Source organism: Zootoca vivipara, chromosome 7 (assembly GCF_965207765.1).
Source record: "Zootoca vivipara chromosome 7, rZooViv2.hap1.1, whole genome shotgun sequence".
Lineage (NCBI taxonomy): Eukaryota > Metazoa > Chordata > Lepidosauria > Squamata > Lacertidae > Zootoca > Zootoca vivipara.
This window is the reverse complement of record NC_142590.1, coordinates 35,239,927-35,264,372: the sequence shown is the minus strand read 5'-3', so window position 1 is coordinate 35,264,372 and position 24,446 is coordinate 35,239,927. Positions and strand designations below refer to the sequence as shown.

The 24,446-nt window shown below is 41.9% G+C and overlaps 2 protein-coding genes across 5 annotated transcripts in view; one reads left to right on the top strand and one right to left on the bottom strand.

The window, feature by feature from the left end:
• The window catches only part of DOCK7 (dedicator of cytokinesis 7), a 114,380-nt gene extending 105,593 nt beyond the window's left edge, over window positions 1–8,787 (bottom strand). For all 4 annotated transcript variants that reach the window (XM_035123060.3, XM_035123061.3, XM_035123063.3 and 1 more), the window contains exon 1: window positions 8,255–8,787. In XM_035123060.3, coding sequence (XP_034978951.3) covers window positions 8,255–8,292 — 38 coding nt within the window. In that variant the 5' untranslated portion in view covers window positions 8,293–8,787. The remainder of the gene's footprint in view (window positions 1–8,254) is intronic.
• A 10,269-nt stretch (window positions 8,788–19,056) lies between these two features.
• Window positions 19,057–24,446, top strand: part of ATG4C (autophagy related 4C cysteine peptidase) — a 28,609-nt gene continuing 23,219 nt past the window's right edge. Inside the window, exons 1-2 of the mRNA XM_035122968.3 lie at window positions 19,057–19,344; window positions 22,945–23,075. Of these exons, the coding sequence (XP_034978859.1) occupies window positions 23,000–23,075 (76 nt within the window). The 5' untranslated portion in view covers window positions 19,057–19,344; window positions 22,945–22,999. The remainder of the gene's footprint in view (window positions 19,345–22,944; window positions 23,076–24,446) is intronic.

Genomic DNA, 24,446 nt, shown 5'->3' with positions numbered 1-24,446 from the left:
AAGCCACAAACTGACAATCCTCCACCAAGAGAAAACGTAGCTTCTAATATTATCAAAGGATGGAACTGTTTATGTTACCAAAGGATGTGGAATTAGTTTTCAAAGACTGTCACAAAGGAGAAAAACAATTAACCAAATATTCTACCACATTTGTGATTCAATGAGATCATTATATGCAGAGAGGTTTTTTTTTCTGAAACAAAGGTTCATTGAGAGTATATGAAACGTCCAGATCAAAAAAGACCAAATCTAAATTTTGGAAACTGCTTTTGAAAGTCAGCACCTGCAGACTTTCAGTATTTTTAAAAATGAAAGGTGTTTTTAAAAAAGACACCCCTATTGTCTTTATATGCACAATTCAAGTATGTGCACTATGTTTAGAATTATGATTACAGTGGTACCTTGGTTCTCAAACGCCTTGGTACTCAAACAACTTGGAAGCCAAACACTGCAAACCCAGAAGTGTTCCTGTTTGTGAACATTTTTCGGCAGCCGAATGTGCTCCGTTTTAAGTGTTACACTTCCAATTTGAGTGCTACACAGTACATTGTTTATTGTTTTCATTTTATGGATTAATGGTCTCATTAGATAGTAAAATTCATGTTAAATTGCTGTATTAGGGGTTGTTTTTAAAAGTCTGGAATGGATTAATCCATTTTGCATTACTTTCTATGGGAAAGTATGCCTTGGTTTTGGAACACTTTGGTTTTGGAATGGACTTCTGGAACGGATTAAGTTTGAGAACCAAGATACCACTGTATATTGTTTTCCAGAGACAGCCAACACGGTGGCCTCCCCATGTTACAGACTACACTCCCCACCATTCCTGTTCTATAGCACCCAGCTATAAGCTGTTTCTTGTGAAAAGCCCTGACAATGTTGGCCCTATCTGCACCAGCAATATTTTCGTCAAAATACCTTCCATCATTCCTCAGTTTTGCTCAAAGTTGCCCATAGATCATGGCACCTTTGTTTCACCTGGCCCCAAAGAGCCAACAGTGGAGTTTGTAACCTCTGAGAAACTGAGCCAATGACACCTGTAAGACCTTTGGATTTCTGACCTAGTTTTTCCAAATTACAGTCATACCTCGGGTTAAGTATGCTGCGGGTTGCGTATTTTCAAATTGCGTACTCGGCGGACCCGGGTTTACTTCCGGGTTCCGCCGCATGTGCATGCACAGAAGCGTTCTGTGCGCTTCGCGCACACGCGCCATGGCCGCTTGGGTTGAGCACTTTTCGGGGTGCAAACGGCACCCCAGAACGGATTGAGTACTCAACCCAAGGTACCACTGTACATTTTCCATATACTGTATCCATAGGCACAGGTGTGGCTTTCAAAAGTATGCCCAAGTTTTTAAAAAGTTATGTGAAAAGTAGCTCTTAAGAAATAAAAATGAAATGTAATAAAAGCACTCTTTTTGGTAACATCAGCTGGGCAAGCAGCCAAAAAGAAAAGCAATTCAGGCTTTGCACTGAGCCAACATATAACCAGTTGCAGACTGCAGTGAAACCTTACCACCGCTAAAAATCACTGTGAATTTTGCTACTTTCCATAAGAACCAAGAAAGACAACGTGACAGAAAGGCTTTGCATTTTGAACTGTTGTTCAAACCCATTAGAACTGGATTCTGGTAAGAATCTAATTTTACTACAGTACTGAGAATATCTAAGTATTTTGCAGAATGGTTTAATTGTACATGAGCAGCTGTTCACAGCGTGAAGAAAACCCGAAACTATAAATGGTTTGCATGGGGCCTAAGACTTAAAATTTCAACTTCTGAGATATCAATATTTCAAGAACAATGGAAACTTTTCATGGCTTCTAAATGATTGTTTTTAAAATAAAAAGAAAAAAAAACTTGAATAAACAGTTTTCACCAGTAGTCTCAAAGATGTTTTAAGGCACCATGTTTAAGGGGGGGGGGGTTCAGTGTTGGGACAGAAATCCGTATGTTATAGGAATCAGGCCTTTAGTGCAGCACCCTCCTATTAGGCCTTACTGAAAACCTTTCTTTTTCAGCAAGCCTTCTATAAAGAGGTTCTTATGCCAGTCTGCATCTGAATTAGATTTGAAAATGCTTTATATCTCTCTTTATTATTGATATTTTAAAAAAATTATTAAACACTTCAGGGTGTTTTCACGAGAAGCAATTCATAAATGAAAAAAATAAAATGCATAAAAATAAATCCCAAGATTGGTTGTAGAGCCTTCTCCCTGCTGTTGCATCACCACTTCTTATGGATATACCTGAATATATTTCTCTTATTGCTGCTGTTGCAAAGAAAAAAGGAATACACAGGGATCAAAAACAGGCAGTTCATCAATTCTGGTCTCTTCCAGCATTTTCCCTTTCCCTATAAACAAAGTTCAGGACAAGAAAGGTTGACACTCTCTCCCCCCCCCCCCAATTTTTCCTTTGGAGTGGTCCTCTGTCATGAATAGATTCAGTCACTGCTGCCAGAGCTTGCTATTCACAAGGGGTGAAAGTAACATTCTTCTGGCACTTGCCTTCTGAATAGTTGCAATTGAACTGGCCAATGTCAATCTCATGCAGCCACTACTTAAGAGAAGTTGTCTAGCATTAGCAAGAGCACTTGATCAATCACTCAGTGTTCTAATAAGCAAAACAGATTCTTTTCGTTCCCCTGGTGAGGGATGAATTAAAGTTGCATCACTGCAAACATATTAATTTATTTCAATGGGACTTACTCTTTGGTATGCATGCTTAGAATTGCAACCTGTGATCCCCAGATTCTCAAACACAGTGGTGATTTCTAGATGTTGGGGAAGGTGAAGAAGAGAGACTAATAATAATAAGTTGCTTCGGAGCCTAAGTGGAAATCTATTTGATTTCAAATGGAATTCACTGGCAAAATGCACCAGCAAGGAAGGTTTTTCTTAATTGCGTCATACCCCCAATCCTTTATCACTATCTGTCCCTCTAATAGGGAACTCAGCTGGGGAGTGCTGTGGCCCAAACAAAGACCATGAGAAACAAGAGAGAGATAAAAAATATGATTGGGGGAACCCAGCGGTCTACAGGAATACAAAAATATTTAGTGAAAGAAAGTAAGTAAGTCTAGGGGGTAAGTTGGGAAAACATCCCCGCCCCCACCAAAAGCAGCCCAAAGAGAATTGAGCATGCTCAGTAACCACAGAATATCTGGGGAGGGGGTAGAATGGATGTTTTGAAAGAGGGCAACAAGTGCAATTTACTCTGCAACGTTTTGTTACTGGTCCCACACATAACAGGCACCCCCAAACTCGGCCCTCCAGATGTTTTGGGACTACAATTCCCATCATCCCAGACCACTGGTCCTGTTAGCTAGGGATCATGGGAGTTGCAGTCCCAAAACAGCTGGAGGGCCAAGTTTGGGGATACCTGAATAATATTTAGCAGGGTGGGGAAAGCTAGGGGAGCAGTGATCATAATCCTTTAATCTGGAATTACTACTACAGTAGTACCTCGGGTTACGAACGCGATCCGTTCTGGGTCGCAGTTCGGAACCCGAAAAGGTCGCAAACCGAGCGCGCGCATGCCGAAAACACTTCCGGGTTTGCAGAGTTCGTAACCCGAACTGTTCGCAACCCGAGCGGTTCGTAAACCGAGGTACAACTGTACTTCCTTGGTCATGAACTCACCTACCCAAACATACATACATGTAGGGAGAATTATTATACTTAAAATATCCCCATTACTCAACTTACTGCTGTAATCTAGGCCACATGAGCTCTATTCGTTTAACACAGGGAACTCTGAGAATTGTACCTCTGCAAAATGAAGAAGGGTCTCTGTTAAGTGTTCTGAGAAAGTAAAGGACCCCTGGATGGTTAAGTCCAGTCAAAGGCGATCACGGGGTTGCGGTGCTCATCTCGCTTTCAGGCCAACGGAGCCAGTGTTTGTCCACAGTTTTCCGGGTCATGTGGCCAGCATAACTAAACCGCTACTGGCGCACAGAGGACCGTGACGAGTGCCAGAGCACACGGAAACGCCATTTACCTTTCCACCGCAGTGGTACCTCTTTATCTACTTGCACTGGCATGCTTTTGAACTGCTAGGTTGGCAGGAGCTGGGATAGAGCAACGGGAGCTCACTCCTGTCATGGAGATTCAAACCACCAACCTTCAAATCAGCAAGCCCAAGAGGCTCAGTGGTTTAGACCACAGAAGCCATGACTGTTAAAGTGGTATGATGCCACTTTTAATGTGGTCTAAAACACACTTAGTACTGTAGAGAGAAAGGGATTCACCTCTGAGTAAACATGCAAAGGAATGCACAGTAAATGTGTCAATAACATACCAGTACAGTGGAACCTCGGTTTATGAACACCTCGGTTTATGAATTTTCGGTTTATGAACGCTGCGGACCCATCTGGAATGGATTAATTCATTTTCCATTACTTTCAATGGGAAAGTTCGCTTCAGTTTATGAACGCTTCAGTTTATGAACAGACTTCCGGAACCAATTACACCCATGCTTCAGTTTATGAACATTTCAGTTTAAGTACTCCGCGGACCCGTCTGGAACGGATTAATCCACTTTCCATTACTTTCAATGGGAAAGTTTGCTTCAGTTTATGAACGCTTCAGTTTAAGTACTCCGCGGACTGTCTGGAACGGATTAATCCACTTTCCATTACTCTCAATGGGAAAGTTCGCTTCAGTTTATGAACGCTTCAGTTTATGAACAGACTTCCGGAACCAATTGTGTTCATAAACCGAGGTACCACTGTAGTTCAAAGAAGCACAGATGGAACAGCTCTAAAGTTTCTGAGGCAGCACTGTGTATAGGTGGAGTAGTGAACTTCAGTATACAGAATATGGCAGTGGCTCCTCTTGTTGTTGTTGTTTAGTCGTTTAGTCGTGTCCGACTCTTCGTGACCCCATGGACCATAGCACGCCAGGCACTCCTGTCTTGCACTGCCTCCCGCAATTTGGTCAAACTCATGTTCGTAGCTTCGAGAACACTGTCCAACCATCTTGTCCTCTGTCGTCCCCTTCTCCTAGTGCCCTCAATCTTTCCCAACATCAGGGTCTTTTCCAAGGATTCTTCTCTTCTCATGAGGTGGCCAAAGTATTGGAGCCTGAGCTTCATGATCTGTCCTTCCAGGGAGCACTCAGGGCTGATTTCCTTAAGAATGGATAGGTTTGATCTTCTTGCAGTCCATGGGACTCTCAAGAGTCTCCTCCAGCACCATAATTCAAAAGCATCAATTCTTCGGCGATCAGCCTTCTTTATGGTCCAGCTCTCACTTCCATACATCACTACTGGGAAAACCATAGCTTTAACTATACGGACCTTTGTCGGCAAGGTGATGTCTCTGCTTTTTAAGATGCTGTCTAGGTTTGTCATTGCTTTTCTCCCAAGAAGCAGGCGTCTTTTAATTTCGTGACTGCTGTCACCATCTGCAGTGATCAAGGAGCCCAAGAAAGTAAAATCTCTCACTGCCTCCATTTCTTCCCCTTCTATTTGCCAGGAGGTGATGGGACCAGTGGCCATGATCTTGGTTTTTTTGATGTTGAGCTTCAGACCATATTTTGCGCTCTCCTCTTTCACCCTCATTAAAAGGTTCTTTAATTCCTCCTCGCTTTCTGCCATCAAGGTTGTGTCATCTGCATATCTGAGGTTGTTGATATTTCTTCCGGCAATCTTAATTCCGGCTTGGGATTCATCTAGTCCAGCCTTTCGCATGATGAATTCTGCATATAAGTTAAATAAGCAGGGAGACAATATACAACCTTGTCGTACTCCTTTCCCAATTTTGAACCACTCAGTTGTTCCATATCCAGTTCTAACTGTAGCTTCTTGTCCCACATAGAGATTTCTCAGGAGACAGATGAGGTGATCAGGCACTCCCATTTCTTTAAGAACTTGCCATAGTTTGCTGTGGTCGGCACAGTCAAAGGCTTTTGCATAGTCAATGAAGCAATGAGCAGTATGTTGGAGTGGCTCCTCTACTCCATACAAATCCCCACCCCAACATACTGCTCATTACAACACTTTCCTTGGACTAATAATCTAATTTGCAAACTGGACTTCACTAAGCATAATTAAGATGGTACCAACAGACACCTCAGATATATAGTAGTTATTTCCTCATAAAAGAGAAAGCGAAGAATATACAAACTCTTAACCATCTTGCAGGGAAGCTAGCAGTAAATAAGACCTTGACACATTTATACTGTAGTCACAACTAAGAAAAAGAACTCTGATTTGAAGATTAAGTCCTTTCGGTTTTTGAAAAAGTACAGATATTGCCTCATTTTTATGCAGTTGTTTTGTCTATCCCTGCATGTGAATTCTGTTGCAAATCTGCTAGCTTTTCCTATAATTGTCCTTAACAAGTTCTCCAATATTTGCATTCATTAAAGTTTATATATCTAAGTCACCTTAGTCACTATAAAATAAAGTGGCTAGCAATGTACCTGAGTTATAATAAATTGGATAAAGTATTTTTCAATGAAAAATAGACCCATATATAGTAGAGAGATTAAAACTCAGAATCAGCAGAAATACAAGGAAAATAAAAGATTCCCTAAACAAAATTGTAATCACTAAGCAGTGGAAACAAGGTGCCAAGTTAATGTCCCATGGAAGCATAGGAGCCAACTCTTAGGGGCTGAGTTCCCTTCGGACCCTCCCAATAAAAAATTTGAGGGGGCCAAGCCCCCCTCACTTGATGGGCATTGCCATTATAATGTTGTGTGCACATTGCATCTTGTAATCAATTATGTGGGGTGGGGTTTATTTAAGATGGCACCCCTGCAAGAAAAACTTGGGGGGGCACGGAAAAGGTGCTTTCATCAGTCCTGACCAACCTAGCATCAATCCACAGTGATATGCAAAGAAGCCTACCCCCCCTCCAAGGTGTGAAAACCCAATACTAAGAAATATCCAGAGTTTGGGGGTTTTCTGCTTTGTGAACTGTTGTTTAGCTTTGGAGAATACCAGACTGGGCCAACACATTGGGGGGAAATAATAGCTTAACAACATTTCATGAAGGTAGGCAATAGTGTTAAAGAAAAAAATGACAGAAATATTTTTGGGAGAACTTCTTTCTCAAATCACAGGCTTGTTTTTTACTTTAAAAAAGCAGGTCTCTCTAAAAGAAGAGGAGCAAAAAATGAATAATGAAGAACCTGGAATTTATTCTAAAAGCCCAAACTTCTACATATCTTACATGGAGAAAGAGCATTCTTTCCAGTTGCAGTAACCTAAGGAAAGGGACACTACAGTTCCAGGGCAGGTTGACAGTTGCAAGACAGCAAAGAATTTCAGAGGGTTTTACATCCCCTGAACATCAGGCCTGAGTTCTGCTCTCCACCTTATTCTGTGAAATGAGAGATGCTTGCCATGCTGTTTAGCAAACAAGAACCCATCCCAGATTCCCCTTTGTGTACAATGCATGCATCACCAGCTCCCTCAGGCACATATATCACAACCTTGAAGCCAAAGCCATGGTGCACCTCACCAGATTGTGATGTAGGCAGCACAGTAGGCAGCTTAGAACCACACTCTGAGAAACACAATTCACAGACATAAGGACAGTGGGAGTAAAATACACCAGCCTCTTACACGAATCCGGAGAACAATGCATAACAAAAGGGGCCTGCACACGATTCACGGAATGCAAAGATAAAGAGGGGAGAAAGGGCAATGCATGCATGACAGCTTTTAAGCCAGCGCATAAACGAACAGCATGCTTGGGGTTTTGCTGTCGTGCACTTGCAAGCAACTCACAAAGCACGGCGCAATCACACAATGCAGCCACCTCCCTCCGACGCAGACCCCAGAGTATGGCAAAGCCCTGGGACGACCCTCGCACGCTTTTTCTGCCAAATCTAGGAGAAACCCCACCAGGCGTCCCGCCCACTCGCCGGAGCGCAGGGTGCTCGGCAGACAGAAGGTGCTTGCAGATCGGGGTCACGCAGAGAGCGCAACGCCCTTTGCGATAACACGCGAGCACACAATGCTCCCCGCCCCCGGGCTGGCGCGGAGGGAGGGCACCCGAGGTCCGAGAGGGTGTGACTCCTCGCAGGACCAGGGCCAGCCAGGAGCGCGCAGCAGCACCCGCCGAGCGAGCCTTTCCCCGCCCCAAACGCAACCCGGCCACCCGCAGGCTGCCGCGGGGAGACTGGCGGCATCTTAGGCCCCTGGCGCTTCGCCTGCAGAACCCAAGTTGCAGCTCCTGCGGCGGCAAAGCCCGCGGGGTCCGCAGGTTGGTCGCGCTTCCTGCGCGCCGCCCGCCTTACCTGCTGATCTTCTGAGCGAAGGCGCGGCGCTCGGCCATGGCTGCTCAGGATCGACAAAAGCAAAAGCGCTTCCAGCTTCCCTCGCCGCCGCCGCCGCCGCCGCCAGAGAACAAGTCAAAGGAGCCAGGAATGGGCGCCGTAATGCTCAGGAGTGCCGCGCAGCCACACGTCGTTGCGCGTCCCCGCCCGCCGGCGCAAGCCCTCCTTTTCCATGGGACAAGGGAGAGAGTGCGCCTCTCGTCGTGTATATATGGCCCGGCAAAAGCAAACGGGAGGAGGAGAGGCTGAGGAGGGGTGGTCCCGCTCGCCCCCAAATCTCTCGCGGGCGGGGGGAGTGGCTGGGATCCGGGCTCATCCCGCCTCGCGAAGGGGACGAGTCATCGACGGCCGGGAGGGGAAGGGAGGGCGCGCCTCCGCCCAGCTCCAGGGAAAGAGATGGGGCAAAGGGCGGGGGCAGAGCCGTGATTCCGCTTCCAAAAGCTGGGAGCCTCCCTCTTGAATTCCTGGCTGGGCTTTCGGGCTCCTGCTCCGCCCATAAGGAAGACGGAGGGAGGAAGGGATCCGGGGTTGTGGGAACTCGCATCCAAAAAGAACCTGCGGAGGCGTGGAAGGAGGATTGAGAGAGTTGATCCCATCTCCCCCCCCCCCGTCGCCCCCGTCCGTCATTAAAACTGAAATATTTGGTGCCAGGCGAGTCTTGTGTTATTTTTACTAGTTGCACGCTATCTCAGGTTTGGGGGTTTTAAGGCTGGAAACTTTAAAATATGAATACAGTACAGTACTGAAGTTTCGTTGGTTTGTTTTTCGCCACGTTCTAAGCTGCGCCTCTTTTCGGAAGTGGCTTTGGTTTTGTGTCATAAGGACGAGTCCTGCATAATCATAATATAGAGGGGGGAATTACCACGACGCACATTCCAAAATACCCTTCACAGTTGCCTCTGCCACTTCCCCTTTCTCAGTAGCTTTGCTGTTGAGCCCACTTATGACAAACATCTACTTGCTATTCCTGACTTTTCCCAAACCACCCATCTCCTCTTCCTTACATAGAATCGTAGAGTTGGAAGGGACCACTAGGGTCATCTAGTCCAACCCTCTAGCTCCCTTTCCTCGCCAGACTTTTCATGCTTTTCATGTGAAATGTTTGGTTACCATTACAGTACCTCTTTTGCAGTGACTGAAGTCTGATAGAACAGAAAGTGAAAGGGCTCTCTTCTTTATTCCACCGTGGTATTAACTGTCTTCACATCCTTGCTTTCTCCAGAAAACTGCCCTAGATAACAGAGAAGTTATTGTTATTAGGGTTATATATTTATATTCCACCTTTCTTCCATTACAGAGCTCAAGGTGGTGTACATTGGGTTCCCAGGCAATTTCTGGTGCAGGCACTGATCAGACCCAAGCCTGATTGGGGCCATTTTATTTTAGAATTATGTGATTTGAAGGGGGGAAACAGCCTGTAGGTTCCAGCATAAATATGACAAACAAACAAATACATGCTCTTCTTCATCGCTATAAGGGAGAAAAAGGGAAATGGTAGAGGTTGTCCTGTCCCCAAAATCAATGCAAAGGAATTATCACATTTACTGTCCATAAATCAGTGGTACAGTTAGGGAATTTGGCCTTAATTGCTTTTTATGGGTCCTTCTCTATAGATGGTAATCACTTACTTTACAGTGTAGTAAGCCAGCCATTTGGGAACCCCTTGCTTCCAGCTGTGCAGAAGGGGAGACAGACGGGTACACTTGCACTGGGCATTGGTGGGTTACACCAGCTGGGGGCCTTGCCAAGGACTGGATGCTTTTTTGAGTTTATAACTTGATTCTAACAAGACTCCCACCCTCAGCATCAGACAAGCTCTGTACAGGCCTGCCCTGCTCATTCTGCTATGTGGGGGCCCTGTACATGTGCCCCAAAGTTCTGCCCTGGTTGGCAGCACCACTGGCATTAACTGAAATGTCAGAGAGCCCACTTCACTGAAACCACAGCCTTACTATAATTAATGGAAGTCAATAAATTCAGTAGCTGCCAGCATGGGCATAGCCAAGCGGGGAACCTTCTGCCAACCTAGTAGTTCAAAAGCATGCCAGTGCAAGTAGATAAATAGGTAAAACAATAGAAATACTTAAGTAACTGACCAATCATGTCAGTTCTGCCCACCCCCAACAAAAGTACTGCCCACCCCCCACAAAAGTCCTGGCTATGCTCATGGCTGCCAGGTACAAGGCTCAGAACATCCTTGGATGTTTAGAATGGTCCTACAGTTTAAAAGGATGGCAAGGAGCTTCGCAGAACAGCAGAAGTGCCTTGTGTTGAATTTTGAGGAGTATCTAGAATAGGGTACAAAAATAAATAATCCACAGTCCTCATTTCTAACAAGCTGTTCTGAGAACCGCCCTGTTTTCAGTCTATTGACTGCCAGATGGTTTAGACTACAATCCTAAAAACGTCTATATACATCTTCTGATGTATAGGATTGCACTGTTTAGACTACGGTGCAGAATATGAGGCCCAATGTAACATCCAATTTAGGTGTCATGTTAGTGACAAATCCCAGAAGCTAGCACTATCAGCATGAATTTAGCACAACAGATTCACACAAAGCCTCTTCCAGTAAATTTGAACCAAATAGGTATTTTGGCCAAAGTCTTGTTATAATATATTTTAAAGTGTTCAGGTCATAACTCTCCGTATCTGAGAGCTAACATTTTAAAATAAATGTTATACCGGTATCTTGGAAAAGCAGACTAAACAAAGACATGGGCGAGATGTAAACTTCTAGGCTCACACTGAAACCCCTGTTTTCTTTTCTGTCCTTGTTTTCCTCCCATCTTTAAGAACAATCCCTTTATCTGAAACATATGAATAGGAATAAGATATATGCAGCTCAGGCCCAGGTTGCTTTATAAACTGTCTGCAGTGGTTTTCTGAAGACCTCAAAAGCCTGCTTTGCAGGGTTTTTAGTGTGGCTGCTGCTATTTTGTGGAACGGTATTCCTGTCAAGATATGATAGGCACTCAATATCTGCACTTTCCTGAAACAATTGAAGACATATTTGTTCCAACCAGATTTCCCAGCTGGATAAATAGGTATTTTGCAAATTTCTACTTTGTACAGTTTAGGCTTGTTTCAAATGTATTTATTCTTTATGTCTTTTGAACAGTTTTTAATTATATTCAGTGTAAATTGCCTTGAGACGGTTGTTTAGAAGGTGATCGATAAATTGTTGTTGTTAAGGGCACAATTTTATTCACATTTACATGGGAGTAGGTCTCATTGAATCCAATGGGACTTACTTCTGAGTAGACCTGCATATAATTGCACTGTAGCAGTGAAATCAACACTCATTCAGATGAGTTGTGTTTTAAAATTGCAGCCTAATCTTGCAACTTGTATGTAAATGTAAAGGTATTATATCATATGTGTGTAGTATATAACAATCACAGTAGTTAAGGAAGAAGAAATTGGTAAATAATTATTTTTTTATGCTTTTAAAATAAAATTACAAAATGTATCAGGCATAATATAATTTTAATACTGCATGCTGAGCACATGGTGAACACATGTGAGCACATTTCTAAAAGGAAACTATTAATAGTAATATGGGAAGTGTCCAGAATAGGCGCTATTAATTAACCTGACTCTTTCTGCTTTTTTAAAAAACCATCTTATTTCTATTTCTAGCCTTCTGAGACTGTAATCTAAATGTATTCATTTTCACCCTCTGTGGAGAAGACAGTTTAATGGAATTGTACATTATTACTTTACTTACAAGCAGATTGCCTTGGCTTCCTTTTCTAGTCATCTAACTATTCTGGCCTTCCTAAGGACCTGAATAGTCTGTTTTCAGTGCTGACTCAGCCCTGAGAATGTGAAGAGTAACTTTGAGCATGTCCAAAAAATCCTGTATCATACCACTGCCTGCGTAACCTCAAGCAATGCCTACATCTGGGATTGTAAGAGCACCTGGAGCCACAAGAGGTTATTTACACAGGAATGCTACCTTTGATGCCCCTCACTGCAGAAATTATGCAGTGCCCAACACTTTGGCTGTTGCATTTGCCCCCCATCTTGCTCTATCATCTGTGATCTTGGCTTTTAAGGATGAAGATAGATATTGTAAAGTCTGATGGAAGTGACTTTAACACCTATTTGCTGCATGCTGGGGCATTTGATTTCAGGGAGGGAATGTTCATTCCTTATTCATTGCATTTATGGTGTGTCTTGTCTTCACTCTGTCCTGACTTCCTGGACAGGCTAATTGCTTGTTTCACGAATTTAAAACTACAGAATGACCTACCAGACCTGATGCATGTCTTGGTCTTCAATTTTCACTTGCTTACCTGCTGACTTCTGATGGTTTGCTCAACCTGTTATGTGGGTGAGTGACATTGAAACATTGCCTTCGTTCTTGGCCTGGAACCCAAAGACAAGCAAAATCAAGTGGATATATCAGTTTTAAATGCAACACGTCTCAATAAATCCTGAGGTTGGTGAGTAACATTCATGAGTTGAGGATCTAATAACAGTATGACCCTGGCACATACTGCATTGGAAAAATGCACAGAAAAGTCTCAGGATAAAGCTACCTTTTATTTTTATTTTATTTTATGAGCACTAAAAATCATTTTTGCAAATTACGATGTAGAGAAATGCTGAGAATCATGGGTAGTAACAAATAGTCTCAGCATTCTTATCTGATACATGATGAAAACAGCATAAAGAAGTGTATGTCAGCCTCTAGTACAGAATTTGAATACCTTTTAAATTCTAACTCCAGTTATACTACTGCTGCTGCTGCTGCTGCTACTGATGGTGATGATGATGATGATGATACTACTACTACTACCGGTACTACTACCCAGTGTTCCACAATGTAGATTGAAGGACCTTCTCTATACAACTACTGTAAAAAGCTAAATAAAATCTTTCACCTCACTGAATCTCAACAAGCAAATGGGGAGGGGGGAGTATTTCAGGTTACATTTTCCAATATAGCTGCAGCTCAGTAACAAGCTACTACATCTGTGCCAATGAACTTAAATCATAACAGATGGATGAGGCTAGTAGAAATGTATACATGACCTTGTAAGGAAGACCAACAGATATCACAGACTGTCTGACTCAAATTTTTTCAGTGCATGGAACATTAACCAAAGGAAGTGAAGGAAAAACTGAATTAGTATATGAAAAGGGCCAGAGTTGCCTCCCTGCTCCTCATACGCTTCAAATAACACTATCCACTAAAATTCACATGAACAACAAATCTTGTCTCTCCAGTGCTGACAGGCAGCATTTCTGAGAGCCATAAAGTCCCACATACTTGCCCCACTGTGATTCCCCAGCTACATTCAACCTGCTTTCTAACCATACTCTCTTCATTATAAAACCTACTTATCTGCATATGTTTGATTATTTACAGAATTTTTATACTGTATACTATAGCATCAAGTTAATTAGTCCTAAATAATTATTGTTCTGCGTTGCTCAAAAAAGGCTGCTTTTAGAGTATTTGTCATGTATCACTCAGTCTCCTCTTTTCGCTTTATCACTGCATCACTCAGGTACTCTTTTGCATTTCCTCTTAAAGACAATATTTACACATATGACAATTAACCTATTGTATTTTTCCATGTATTGAACAAGGTTTTTTACTCAAAAATTACATCAAAAAAACTGGGGTCGTCCAATACACGGATAGTGGCATGAAGGCGGGGGAGAAGCGGGGCACCACCAGCCATCCAGTTGCCGGGAGTGCGGCTTCCCCCTATGTCGCAGCAAGCAGGGAGCAATCTGGGGGGTGTTTCCTACCCACAGCTGCATGGGAGAGAGAAGCTGCACGCCGCCAGTCAGCTCGTTGGCAGGAGCGCAACTTCCCCCAATGCTGCTGCGCGCAGGGGGCACTCCCTGAGTTGTTTCCCGCATGCGGCGGCATCAGGGGAGGTTGCACTCCTGCCCACCAGATGGCTGGCAGGAGCACAAATTATACATGGGGGCGTTCTATAGATTGAAAAAGATGGTATATTGTTTGGTGTCTCTGGCAGGGAACCTCTGGGCCTTCAGATGTTGCTGGACACCAATTGCCATTATCCCTGAGCACTGGCCATACAGACTCAGGCTGATGGGAGCTGGGAGTCCAAAGTCGCACAAATAGGGTGGAATAGAAAACTACATATCTCAGTTGGCAAAGCCCAGGATAAAGAGGTGCATATTTTCCATTTGATGGAAACTATAATGAAGAAGATGCCAGGCACACCTTCGTGTGGATAGGAAAATTCATCCACCTGAATGGAGAGGATCAAGGAAACACATGTACATATACAGAAATGCTACGTATTAATTTCATTTCAATATTGCTTTATATAACTTTTCTGAAGTAAGAACTTCATTGGCTTCCATGCAACTTCCTATTTGGCTCCACAGAATTCTAGACAAAACTGTGAATTAGTATTGCGCCTTTTGTTTTCCCATTTCCTCATGTACAGGAAGCTTCTAAACAATTGACTTCTAGCCATTAGCTTCCTATGAGTTTAGTTGTTAATATGAACGTTTATTATATCTGTCACTATCTGTAAATTGAGGAAATGGTTTGCAGCTAATGATCTATGCTTTGGGAGAGACAGAATTTAATATCAAGGTGTGTGCAGTGCATTTCTTTGTGCATGTGTATGCAGGTGCATGCATGTAGATGCTTATTAAATACAGGGAGCACTGCTAGGAAATCTAGTTACAGGACCAGCCCAAGATATTTGGCACCTGAGGCAGACCACAAAACGGTGCCTCCACACCCAGGAAGAAAATCTATATTGGGAACAAGGGAGAGAGGAGACCAGCAGCTCCTCCTATTTGCCAAGAGGGCGCTGCAGAGATGTCATTGCAAGGAGCTGCTGAGATGGCAGATCCAGCCTCCAAAGAGCACACCACAGCTGTTGCCACCACAACGGCAGCAAGTGATTCATTCCTTGGAGGCCAGATCATCTGCCCCTGTGGTTCCTGCCGCCTGAGGTGGTGGCCCCACCTTGCCTCATGAGTGGGCCGGCTCTGCCAAATTATAAAACAACCTGAAGAAGTGTGCATGCACACGAAAGCTCATACCAAAATAAAAACTTAGTTGGTCTTTAAGGTGCTACTGAAGGGATTTTTTGATTTTGTATAAAACTGTGAATACTGTAGAGCAGAAATGGGAAACTTTTGTCCATCCAGAAGTTGTTAGACTCAATCTTACATCAGCCCCAGCCAGCATGGTTAATGGTCAGGGTAAATAAGAGTTGTAGTCCAACAGATGGAGGGCCACGTGTTTCCCACCCCTGCTGTGTAGTGAAGACTGAGTTTCAAATTAAAAGGGAAAATTAGACTGCAGATAGATGTGAAACATTGTGCAAGTATTTTATTCACCTGACAACAACGACCTGAAAGCAAGTAGTAGCTGTATACTGTATACTGTATACTGATATGGAAAAATATCTATGTGAACTCTGAAAATGTTTGTATAATCAGACACTAATCAAAAAGTTCTGTTGTAAAAGGAAAGCGAAAATGACTGCATTTGGATGCAGATAGCACTAAGTACAGCACAGTGAATAGAAATGAATACATGTCAAAAAGGAACATTAAATTAGTGCAATAACTGAATGGGCCACTGACCCTATTTCACTGGAAGAATTTATCCTTTTTAATAGAGTTCCAAAGAACACAATTACATACGTGAATTTGTTCTTTTTGCATTTTAAATGTTTACTGTATTAGTTTATATGTACTGTACTATACGTCTTAACCTGGGGTGAAGAACCCTTATTGGTCTCACACTTCATCGTCAATAATATTTTGGGGGCCACATGACAAACTTACCTGATAATGAAGGTCATAAGCATGCTGACTTTAAAGACTTTGACTCTTCACAGTAAGAATATAGCTCTTAGAAAAATTGCAAGTTAACACTTTCCTTAATCATTCACTTTCCTTATAATCCAGTTACTTCTTTTATCACAAATCTTGGTCTGATGATGAGCTACTTCAGCATTTATTTGGCCTTGGTATTTCAATAGTGGGCCAGTTATGTTTATTGCTAAATTTCTATCCTGCAAGTTGAAGGTCTTCAGTCAAGGTGTTTTTTTTGCTATTTCATTGTCATGAGCGATGTTATTTTTGGAAAGGAGGAATTGTTACAAAGTATATACAGTTATTTATGTAAACTTTTAAACCAATGGTTATAATGTATATGACTGTGCAGGGACTGTAAAAGTAAAGGTAAAGGGACCCCTGACCATTAGGTCCAGTTGTAACCGACTCTGGGGCTGTGGCGCTCATCTCGTGTTATTGGCTGAGGGAGCCGACATACAGCCTCCGGGTCATGTGACCAGCATGACAAAGCCACTTATGGCGAACCAGAGCAGCACACGGAAATGCCGTTTACTTTCCCGCTGTAGCGATACCTATTTATCTACTTGCACTTTGATGTGCTTTCAAACTGAATGGGAGCTCACCCCGTCGCAGGGATTCGAACCGCCGACCTTCTGATCGGCAAGCCCTAGGCTCTGTGGTTTAACCCACAGCACCACCTGCGTCCCAGTGCAGTGACTGTAATTGGCCACAAAACAACCTGACTTTGCATTTGCATCTTTCCAAAATCGTGAGTTTCAGTTTCAAAACACAAAAGTGTTCTATAATAATAATAATAATAATAATAATAATAATAATAATAATAATAATGCCAGTTCTGCAATGGAAGTCTCCCTATGTTAAGTGTAAATGAGGAAGAAATTCCAAAGGTAGATATTTAAAAGCAGTGAGCAAGCACAAGTGTATCTTTAAATAAGATACACATAGTGCAAAGGTATAATACAATTTTGGATGAAGATACCATTAGAAGAATTATAGTTAAAATACAGTGCATACAGTAGTAAGGTGTTCATATTATTGTGAAGTGGGAAACCTGGCCAAATTGAAATTATAATTACTGTATGTGGGTGCAATGCCTGACTTATGCTTTTAAAATAATACAGGCAAATGTGGCTGCTAAGGTTTTTAACGTATGCTTTTATTTGGTTTTATCTTTCAATTAGTACGTTAGTTTTCAACTTTTTCTGACTCACTTTTAACACATTTCTTGATCTGGAGGCCAATTTATTGATTTCCCCCCTTTACCATACATTTGTATGGTGGTAGTGCTGCTTGAGATCCACCCTTACATCATGGCCTGGAAATGGGTTCTGACCCAGATCAAGACCCATGAACTACTGGTATACACAGCCTGTTTTGCTTTCTGTAACTTACCTTTTTCTCTCAGAAACTTTAAATAAAACAGGCTTTCCATTGCTTGGGAGGCTCTACATTATGCAAATTATCCACATAGGACCTGACATTAGGAGGGCCATCTGCTGGCGACTACGTAGTTATATCTGCTAAATAGTATCAAGTCCAAATTCTGCCTGTGTCCAAGGCTACTTGGGTCAGTGCAGGACAACTACAAGAAAAGCAAATCTTTCTGTGTGGGTCTCAGGGCCAGTGTTACCATTAGGCCAGCTAGGCAGACATCTAGGGCACAGACATCAGAGGGGCACAGTACTGACCTTTGAGGGGCACAGTTTCATATACAGTGGAACCTCAGTTTACGAACACCTCAGTTTACGAATTTTCGGTTTACGAACGCCGCGGACCCATCTGGAACGGATTAATTCACTTTCCATTACTTTCAATGGGAAAGTTCGCTTCAGTTTATGAACGCTTCAGTTTATGAACAGACTTCCGGAACCAATTACACCCATGCTTCGGGTTAAGTACGCTTCAGGTTGAGTACTCCGCGGACCCGTCTGGAACGGATTAATCCACTTTCCATTACTTTCAATGGGAAAGTTTGCTTCACTTTATGAACGCTTCAGTTTAAGTACTCCATGGACCGTCTGGAACGGATTAATCCACTTTCCATTTCTTTCAATGGGAAAGTTTGCTTCAGTTTATGATCGCTTCAGTTTATGAACAGACTTCTGGAACCAATTGTGTTCATAAACCGAGGTACCACTTTAGTTAGTTTTTGTTATATCTTATAAATATTCTGATAATATTTTACTTTTATCATTTTAAAGCGATTTATACATTATAATGGTTTAAAATGTATATATATATGAAATACACTGTAGAGTTGATTGGAAGTTATGTTTTATCTATTTCTACATACTGTACATACGTGCTGGAACTCACCTCATTCTCTTAGAATGGCAATGCTGCCCACCTGAGAGGTGCCGGAACTGGGGGAAAAAAGCCCTGCATACATAAAATATGAAAATGCACTTAATTTTAATTTTAATGCTTAACAGTCACAATGTATTCTTATTTAGAAAATGGATATATGCTAAGCTGGTACCGGTAGTTGTTTGCATATAGATAGGCCTCCAACAACGTTTACCTGCCTACAGCTTAATCCTCATATAACTGACGGGCCGAAGACAGGGTGCAAGCACTCTATGGCTAGTTGCTACCAAGTATTTTTAGGGTTGCTTGTCATCTGCTTTATTAGGAAAATACGTGGTCAAGTTAGAAGGAGCAGAATTTAATTTGTACAGTATTCAGAGGGTACAGAGTGGCTAGGGCAGCCCAGCCAGATGGGCGGGCTATAAATATTACAGTATCATTATTATTGGTCAACTAAGTAAATTCTAGGAAATTGAGGTGTCCAACGGTCTCGTTTTCTTTGGGTCTGAACTCCCAAAGTTCTTCAAACTTCGGAGACTACATCTCCCAGAGTGCACTTATTTCTCAGCGCATGGGCACCCTCTTACGCCGCGGGAGCAGTGCATTCCGGGACTTGTAGTGTCTGGGCAGCTAGCAAATGAGAAGAGTCGCAGTTTTGAATTCCCGCCCCCCGCTCGCGCCGGTGGTGACCCTCTGCTGTGTAGGCAGATTTGGTTTCCTCCCCAATCCCGGAAGCGGCGCCACTGGGGGATTCGTAACGGCGCCGACTGGCGCTTATGGTAGCCGGAGTGGGTCAAAAGAGTCGGTGGTGAAGATCGGAAAGTTTTGTTTTTTAAAAAAGAGTTTTAAAACAGGAGGGCCCTCCCCCTCCCCTTTCTCGCCTCCTTGTGACTCCGGCGTCCTCGGTGAGCGTGAACTTTTGAGGTCGGGTTGGGGAAATTAGGACTTCGGGTTCCTCGGGGCCGCTTTCAGTGGGCGGACAAGCATTTCAAGGCAGGGGGACCCTGATGGGTCTTGCGGGTTCCTCTGGAAATCCTTTGGGGCTTGGGAACGGACGGGGAGCAGCCTTGTCTTGTTGAAGAAGGGGACGTTGAGAGACACACGCAGCCATTTCTTCCTATATTACCCAGTGATTTTGGGAAATAACGGTCTCTGCTTTTTGTACTTTATCTGGAGGTTTTGCAATAAGGGCACATATTGGGTCGTGACAAAAAATAAGGTTTCCGCTCGCAAATTTATCTTGTCCCACCTGCAAGCCAAGGACCTCCCTCAGTTGCTCCATCTGGGTGCTGAGATGCCACAGATTACCACTTTGGTCTGACATCTGTCGAAACAAGGCGTTTCAGGCTACAGCATGGTTTGTTTGTTCGTTTGTTTTTACTTATTTACTCTAAGCCACCCAAGCAACTTTATGTTGTATGGTGGCATACAAATGTCATACATGTAATAAAATCCATTCAGTTTGGTTGCTTATTGATACTTAGGCTGCATCCCTGTGCATGTCAGCACATGAGGAAGTCAAATGGAGTTCAGTGGGTGTTACTTCCAGGTGCAGTATGTGTGTACAGGATTGTGAACTTAGTGGTTTTTTAAACAGCTTTCTAAAAGAAACAGTGTGATTGTGTGCCAATCCCATTTAGGACACCTGGTAGTGACAGTCTGCTCTTTTTCATTTCCTGATAAAGGTATCAACTTATTTATTTACTAATGGCTCAGGGCAGTATGATGTGAGAATAACCTATTGTCTTCAGAAAAATCTAAATTGGTTAAAGCTACCTTGGGAGAAATTTTTCCTGCTTAGTATAGGCATCTCCATCAGACCAGCGTTGCATGCCCTTTTGTACCTTTTTTCTCATGATCTGTATAAATATAGATAAAAACAACACCAAACACACCTACTTATTTCTTTGGCATTTATACTGATTCTTTCCCTTCTACATCTAGTCCCAATCTTTCTCCTTAACACACACATTCATTCAGTCCCCAAAGGAACCCCCTTTCCTCTAACATGCTTTCTCCTTATTCTCCATGATCTTAGCCTACAAATGATTCAGTGCTTTCAAACAACAGAGTCTTGGAAGCAGCTTTGGGTTTTCTGGTATCTAAATATAAATTAGTTTACAATTTTTGGCTAGCCAAGCCAAAATTGTGGTTTTAAGGACCCTTCCCCTTTCCTTGTCTCTTACTTCACCCTGCACCCCTGCACATATTCAAGGACTGTCTTCTTGTGCCCTCCCTAGCTTCAAATCTGGAGCTCAAAAGAGCTGCAAGGAATTGCAGGTTTGGCTGCTGTATCATACATGATGCCCAGGCACTAAGGAAATTTTTGCCTCACTTTCTTGCTGAAAAGAGGGAAGCGTTCCATCGTTAGCCACTACAGACTTGCTTCCAATTCTCCAAAACATTGTTTGAAGAGTTGGAAACATTATGCACAAAACCACCCAAATGAATTTAGAATCTTGCTGATTGTCATTAGTATGGAAATTGAATAAGCTCTAATGTAGTTTCCTATATTGTCTCAATAATTTATATTTTGTATGTTCCATATGGGTAGTTTTCAAAGAATGCTTTGGACTGATAGCTGCTTGTTGCATAAGAAATAAAAATAGTGTTCTTTGAGATTCAACTAGGGCAGGGCTAGTTAATGTAATGCCCTCTAGATTTGTTGGATTCAAACCCCCATCATTCCTGACCTGACCATCGGCCATGCTTGGGGCTGACAACAGTTTGTCCAGCAACCCAAGTGGATGGGCGGGGTATAAATAATAAAGTTGTTGTTGTTGTTGTTGTTGTTGTTGTTGTTGTTGTTGTTGTTGTTGTTAACATCATTTGGAGAGCACCATATTTGTGACCCTTGATAGGTGCTTGGACTTATTTTATCCCTGAAATAGCCAGGGGAAACTTTCAGAGCTGCAGACTTGCAGATCAATTTTACCTTTACGAATGTCCTTGATCTTAAAAAGGCAATGAAAGAAATCAGACCCCCAGAAGCTGCTATTCTTCTGCCATTTACACTGACAAAATCTGATGGAGCATATGCCAATTAACCCCTATGTAAACACAACCTGTGATTGTTAAAATGAATGCTGATACACTTATCTCCATGCAGCATTGTTTATGTAATAAGATGTCTGTTCAAAGTTAAGTACTAATCTTGTGAAGAAACTCTTGCTTTGCTAACATTGCTTTGTTTGCTTAGCTGTTTTCCAATGCAAATATTTACAGAAGTAGAAAGGAAGGTTAACACTCAACAGTGGTTCCTCCATCCATATCCATCCAAAATCCATATCGCAGCAATATCGTTACTAGCAGCAAAAAGACAAAGTCAAAGGAATAAATTAATACAGTATGTGAACAAGCAAATAGAAACTTGACTTATCATGGTCATTATATAATAACAAACAATGTGAACCATATACAAGCCATTGAAATTATTTAAACAGTACACTACAAATAGACAATTCCCCAATCAATTTGGAGTAAGAGTTTCATGATTAAAATTCATTTCATGCTTTTTCAACTAACAGAGACCATGTATGAATGGCAGACCTCACTGCCACCATTCTTTGGTGTTTTTCTTCCTTTCTCATTAATGTCAATACAGTAGACCCAGAAAACATACTATTAAAAATATAATTTTAAATCACCCACTCTATGTAGAATGTAAAATGTAAAATGCATAATGTAATTGAAATACCTGTTAAGTTCTGTTAAATGCTTTCATGGTAATCTTACATCAAACTTCCAATATCATATGGCTTGACTTGGCACACTGTTTGGTGACATTTTGGTTAGCCTGTTAAAGGTATTGCCTTAATACAGATTTTGATTTTTTTTTAAATGAGCCAACACACCTGACCTTTACTTGTATTCTTCATTTTATAATTGAAAGCCTTGCAACATATAAATTTTCTAGTGAATTTTTAAAGTAGCTCTTTTGCAAGAATAATCTAACATATTACAGGAGACTTGGTTTTGGTAATTTATTTTTATTGTTAAGCATACCCCTCTCTCCTTTTTTGCAACCCATATTTCTTCCCTTTTAATACATTTTGGACTGGGATAGAACCCAACTATCTTAAATAGAGCATTAATATTCATGAGCCCAGAGTCCTGCTTCTGAACAGAATAGACATAATATAAAACTGTGTCCCTTTTGCAGCAATTCAAATATTTTTCTCTGTCTTCCAATTAGTGTTTAGGTGTTCTCAGATGTACACCAATGTAGTCTGTGTACACAGGACAGTTTACTGTGAAATAGAGAGCATTTGGAGGACATTATGTTTTATTTAGCGTTGGATGATAATTTTACTGTTGTATATTTGGAATAAAATGTTTTTATTATTTATTCATAGAAGTTACAATTGCTTTTCTCTCTGCAAGTGGAGGATTCTGAGATTTTATTGCTCTTCCTAGTCACAATATGTTTAACCACCTAATAACACAAGCATGCTTAGCTATGCCCTGAGTGTTCATGGATGTGTTTATTCCTTTTCCTTTTACAGTAGCACAGATTAGTGTCTTTTGAGACAGTGATGGCTTTTCCTCTTGAATCTGAACATGGAGGCCACAGGGACAGATGAAGTAGAGAAAATAAAATCAAAGTTTATGTCTGCATGGCATAATATGAAATACAGTAAGTGAAACGCGATAAATTGCATTGCTTAAAACAATTAATGGAAGAATGCAACCTCATCTTTGAAAATGGATTGTGCATTGTCTCAAATGACTGGAGCTGGTTTGCTGTTCCCAGTTAATGTTAACTGTTGTTAGTGCTGGTGCAGATGTAAAGCTAATACTACAAGGGAAGGAAGTGGGAATTTGCACAAGAGAGAACATGAGTCATTTTTTGAACTCTGAGGCCCAGTGGACTCATTCGGATGTAATGCTAAGCCATTTCGCGTTATGTGAATGAGACTTGGGTTTGTCAACTTCCTCCTCATCTCTTCTCTCTCAGTGCAACTGCAAAAAGGAGATCGGAAGCATTCACTTCTATTTTTAGCTAACCTTTGCTTAGCATTATGTCCAAAGCAAACTGTTTTACCAATAGTTTATGGAAACAAGCCAGCTTTAAGCCATGGTTTATGAAGTTGGCTTCTTTTCATAAACCATAGATAAAGATTAACCACAGTGTCAGGTTTGCGTGTAATGCTAGACTGCCATTGATTGAAAAGAGAGCTTTTGATCTCATTGTAGCAGCGTCAGAGGAGGAAATGCATGAACCACAGTTTAGTACTGTGTCTGAATCAAGCCAGTGATATAGCAATTAGGGTATCTTTAGTGCTAATGAAATATTGTTGCTTTATCCTTACTTAAGATCTCAACTGTACGGTTAAAACATGGTTTAGCTGAGTAGTCTGCAACCTTTTCAGACCCAGAACCCACTTTCAACCCAAATATGTATATGGGAAATAATTTCTTAATTTTTTTTACCATATATTTGTATGGTGGTAGTATGACCTGTCTTAAATCAGGCCATGACCTGGTGATGGGTCCCAGCTGAAGACTGATGATTTAGCTTGTGAAACCCAGCCTTTCCCTTGGAGGGCATCTATAGATAGACCTACTTGTCATCTTGCAGGCAGGGAGGCTGATGACGTATGAAACTGCCATAGCCATGATTAAGAAAGCGGCTGTGTTACTTCTTCAGTTGACAATTTTTTTTCCTTTCAGAATTTTCTGCACCTCTTTGGACACCTACTCCTTTCTGAACTTTTAAAAGAATCACTTGCACTTAAATAGCCAGCATTAGCTGGGGATAAATCAGTGTATTTCCCCATTCCGTGAATTCCATGTAATCAGAGATCCATGACAGATGCAAATCTTTTCTGATACCATAGTCCAAGAGGAAGATGCTAGAAAAGGGGAAGAAGAGGGTAGCATGAAAAAAGAAAATATTTATGAAACTTTCTGCAGAAATAACCAAAAGAGCAACTGTTGTTTTGTAGTTCCTAAGAATAAAGCTTAAAGAAAGCTTAAAAGATTCTACTAGGTTTTTGTCAGGTTT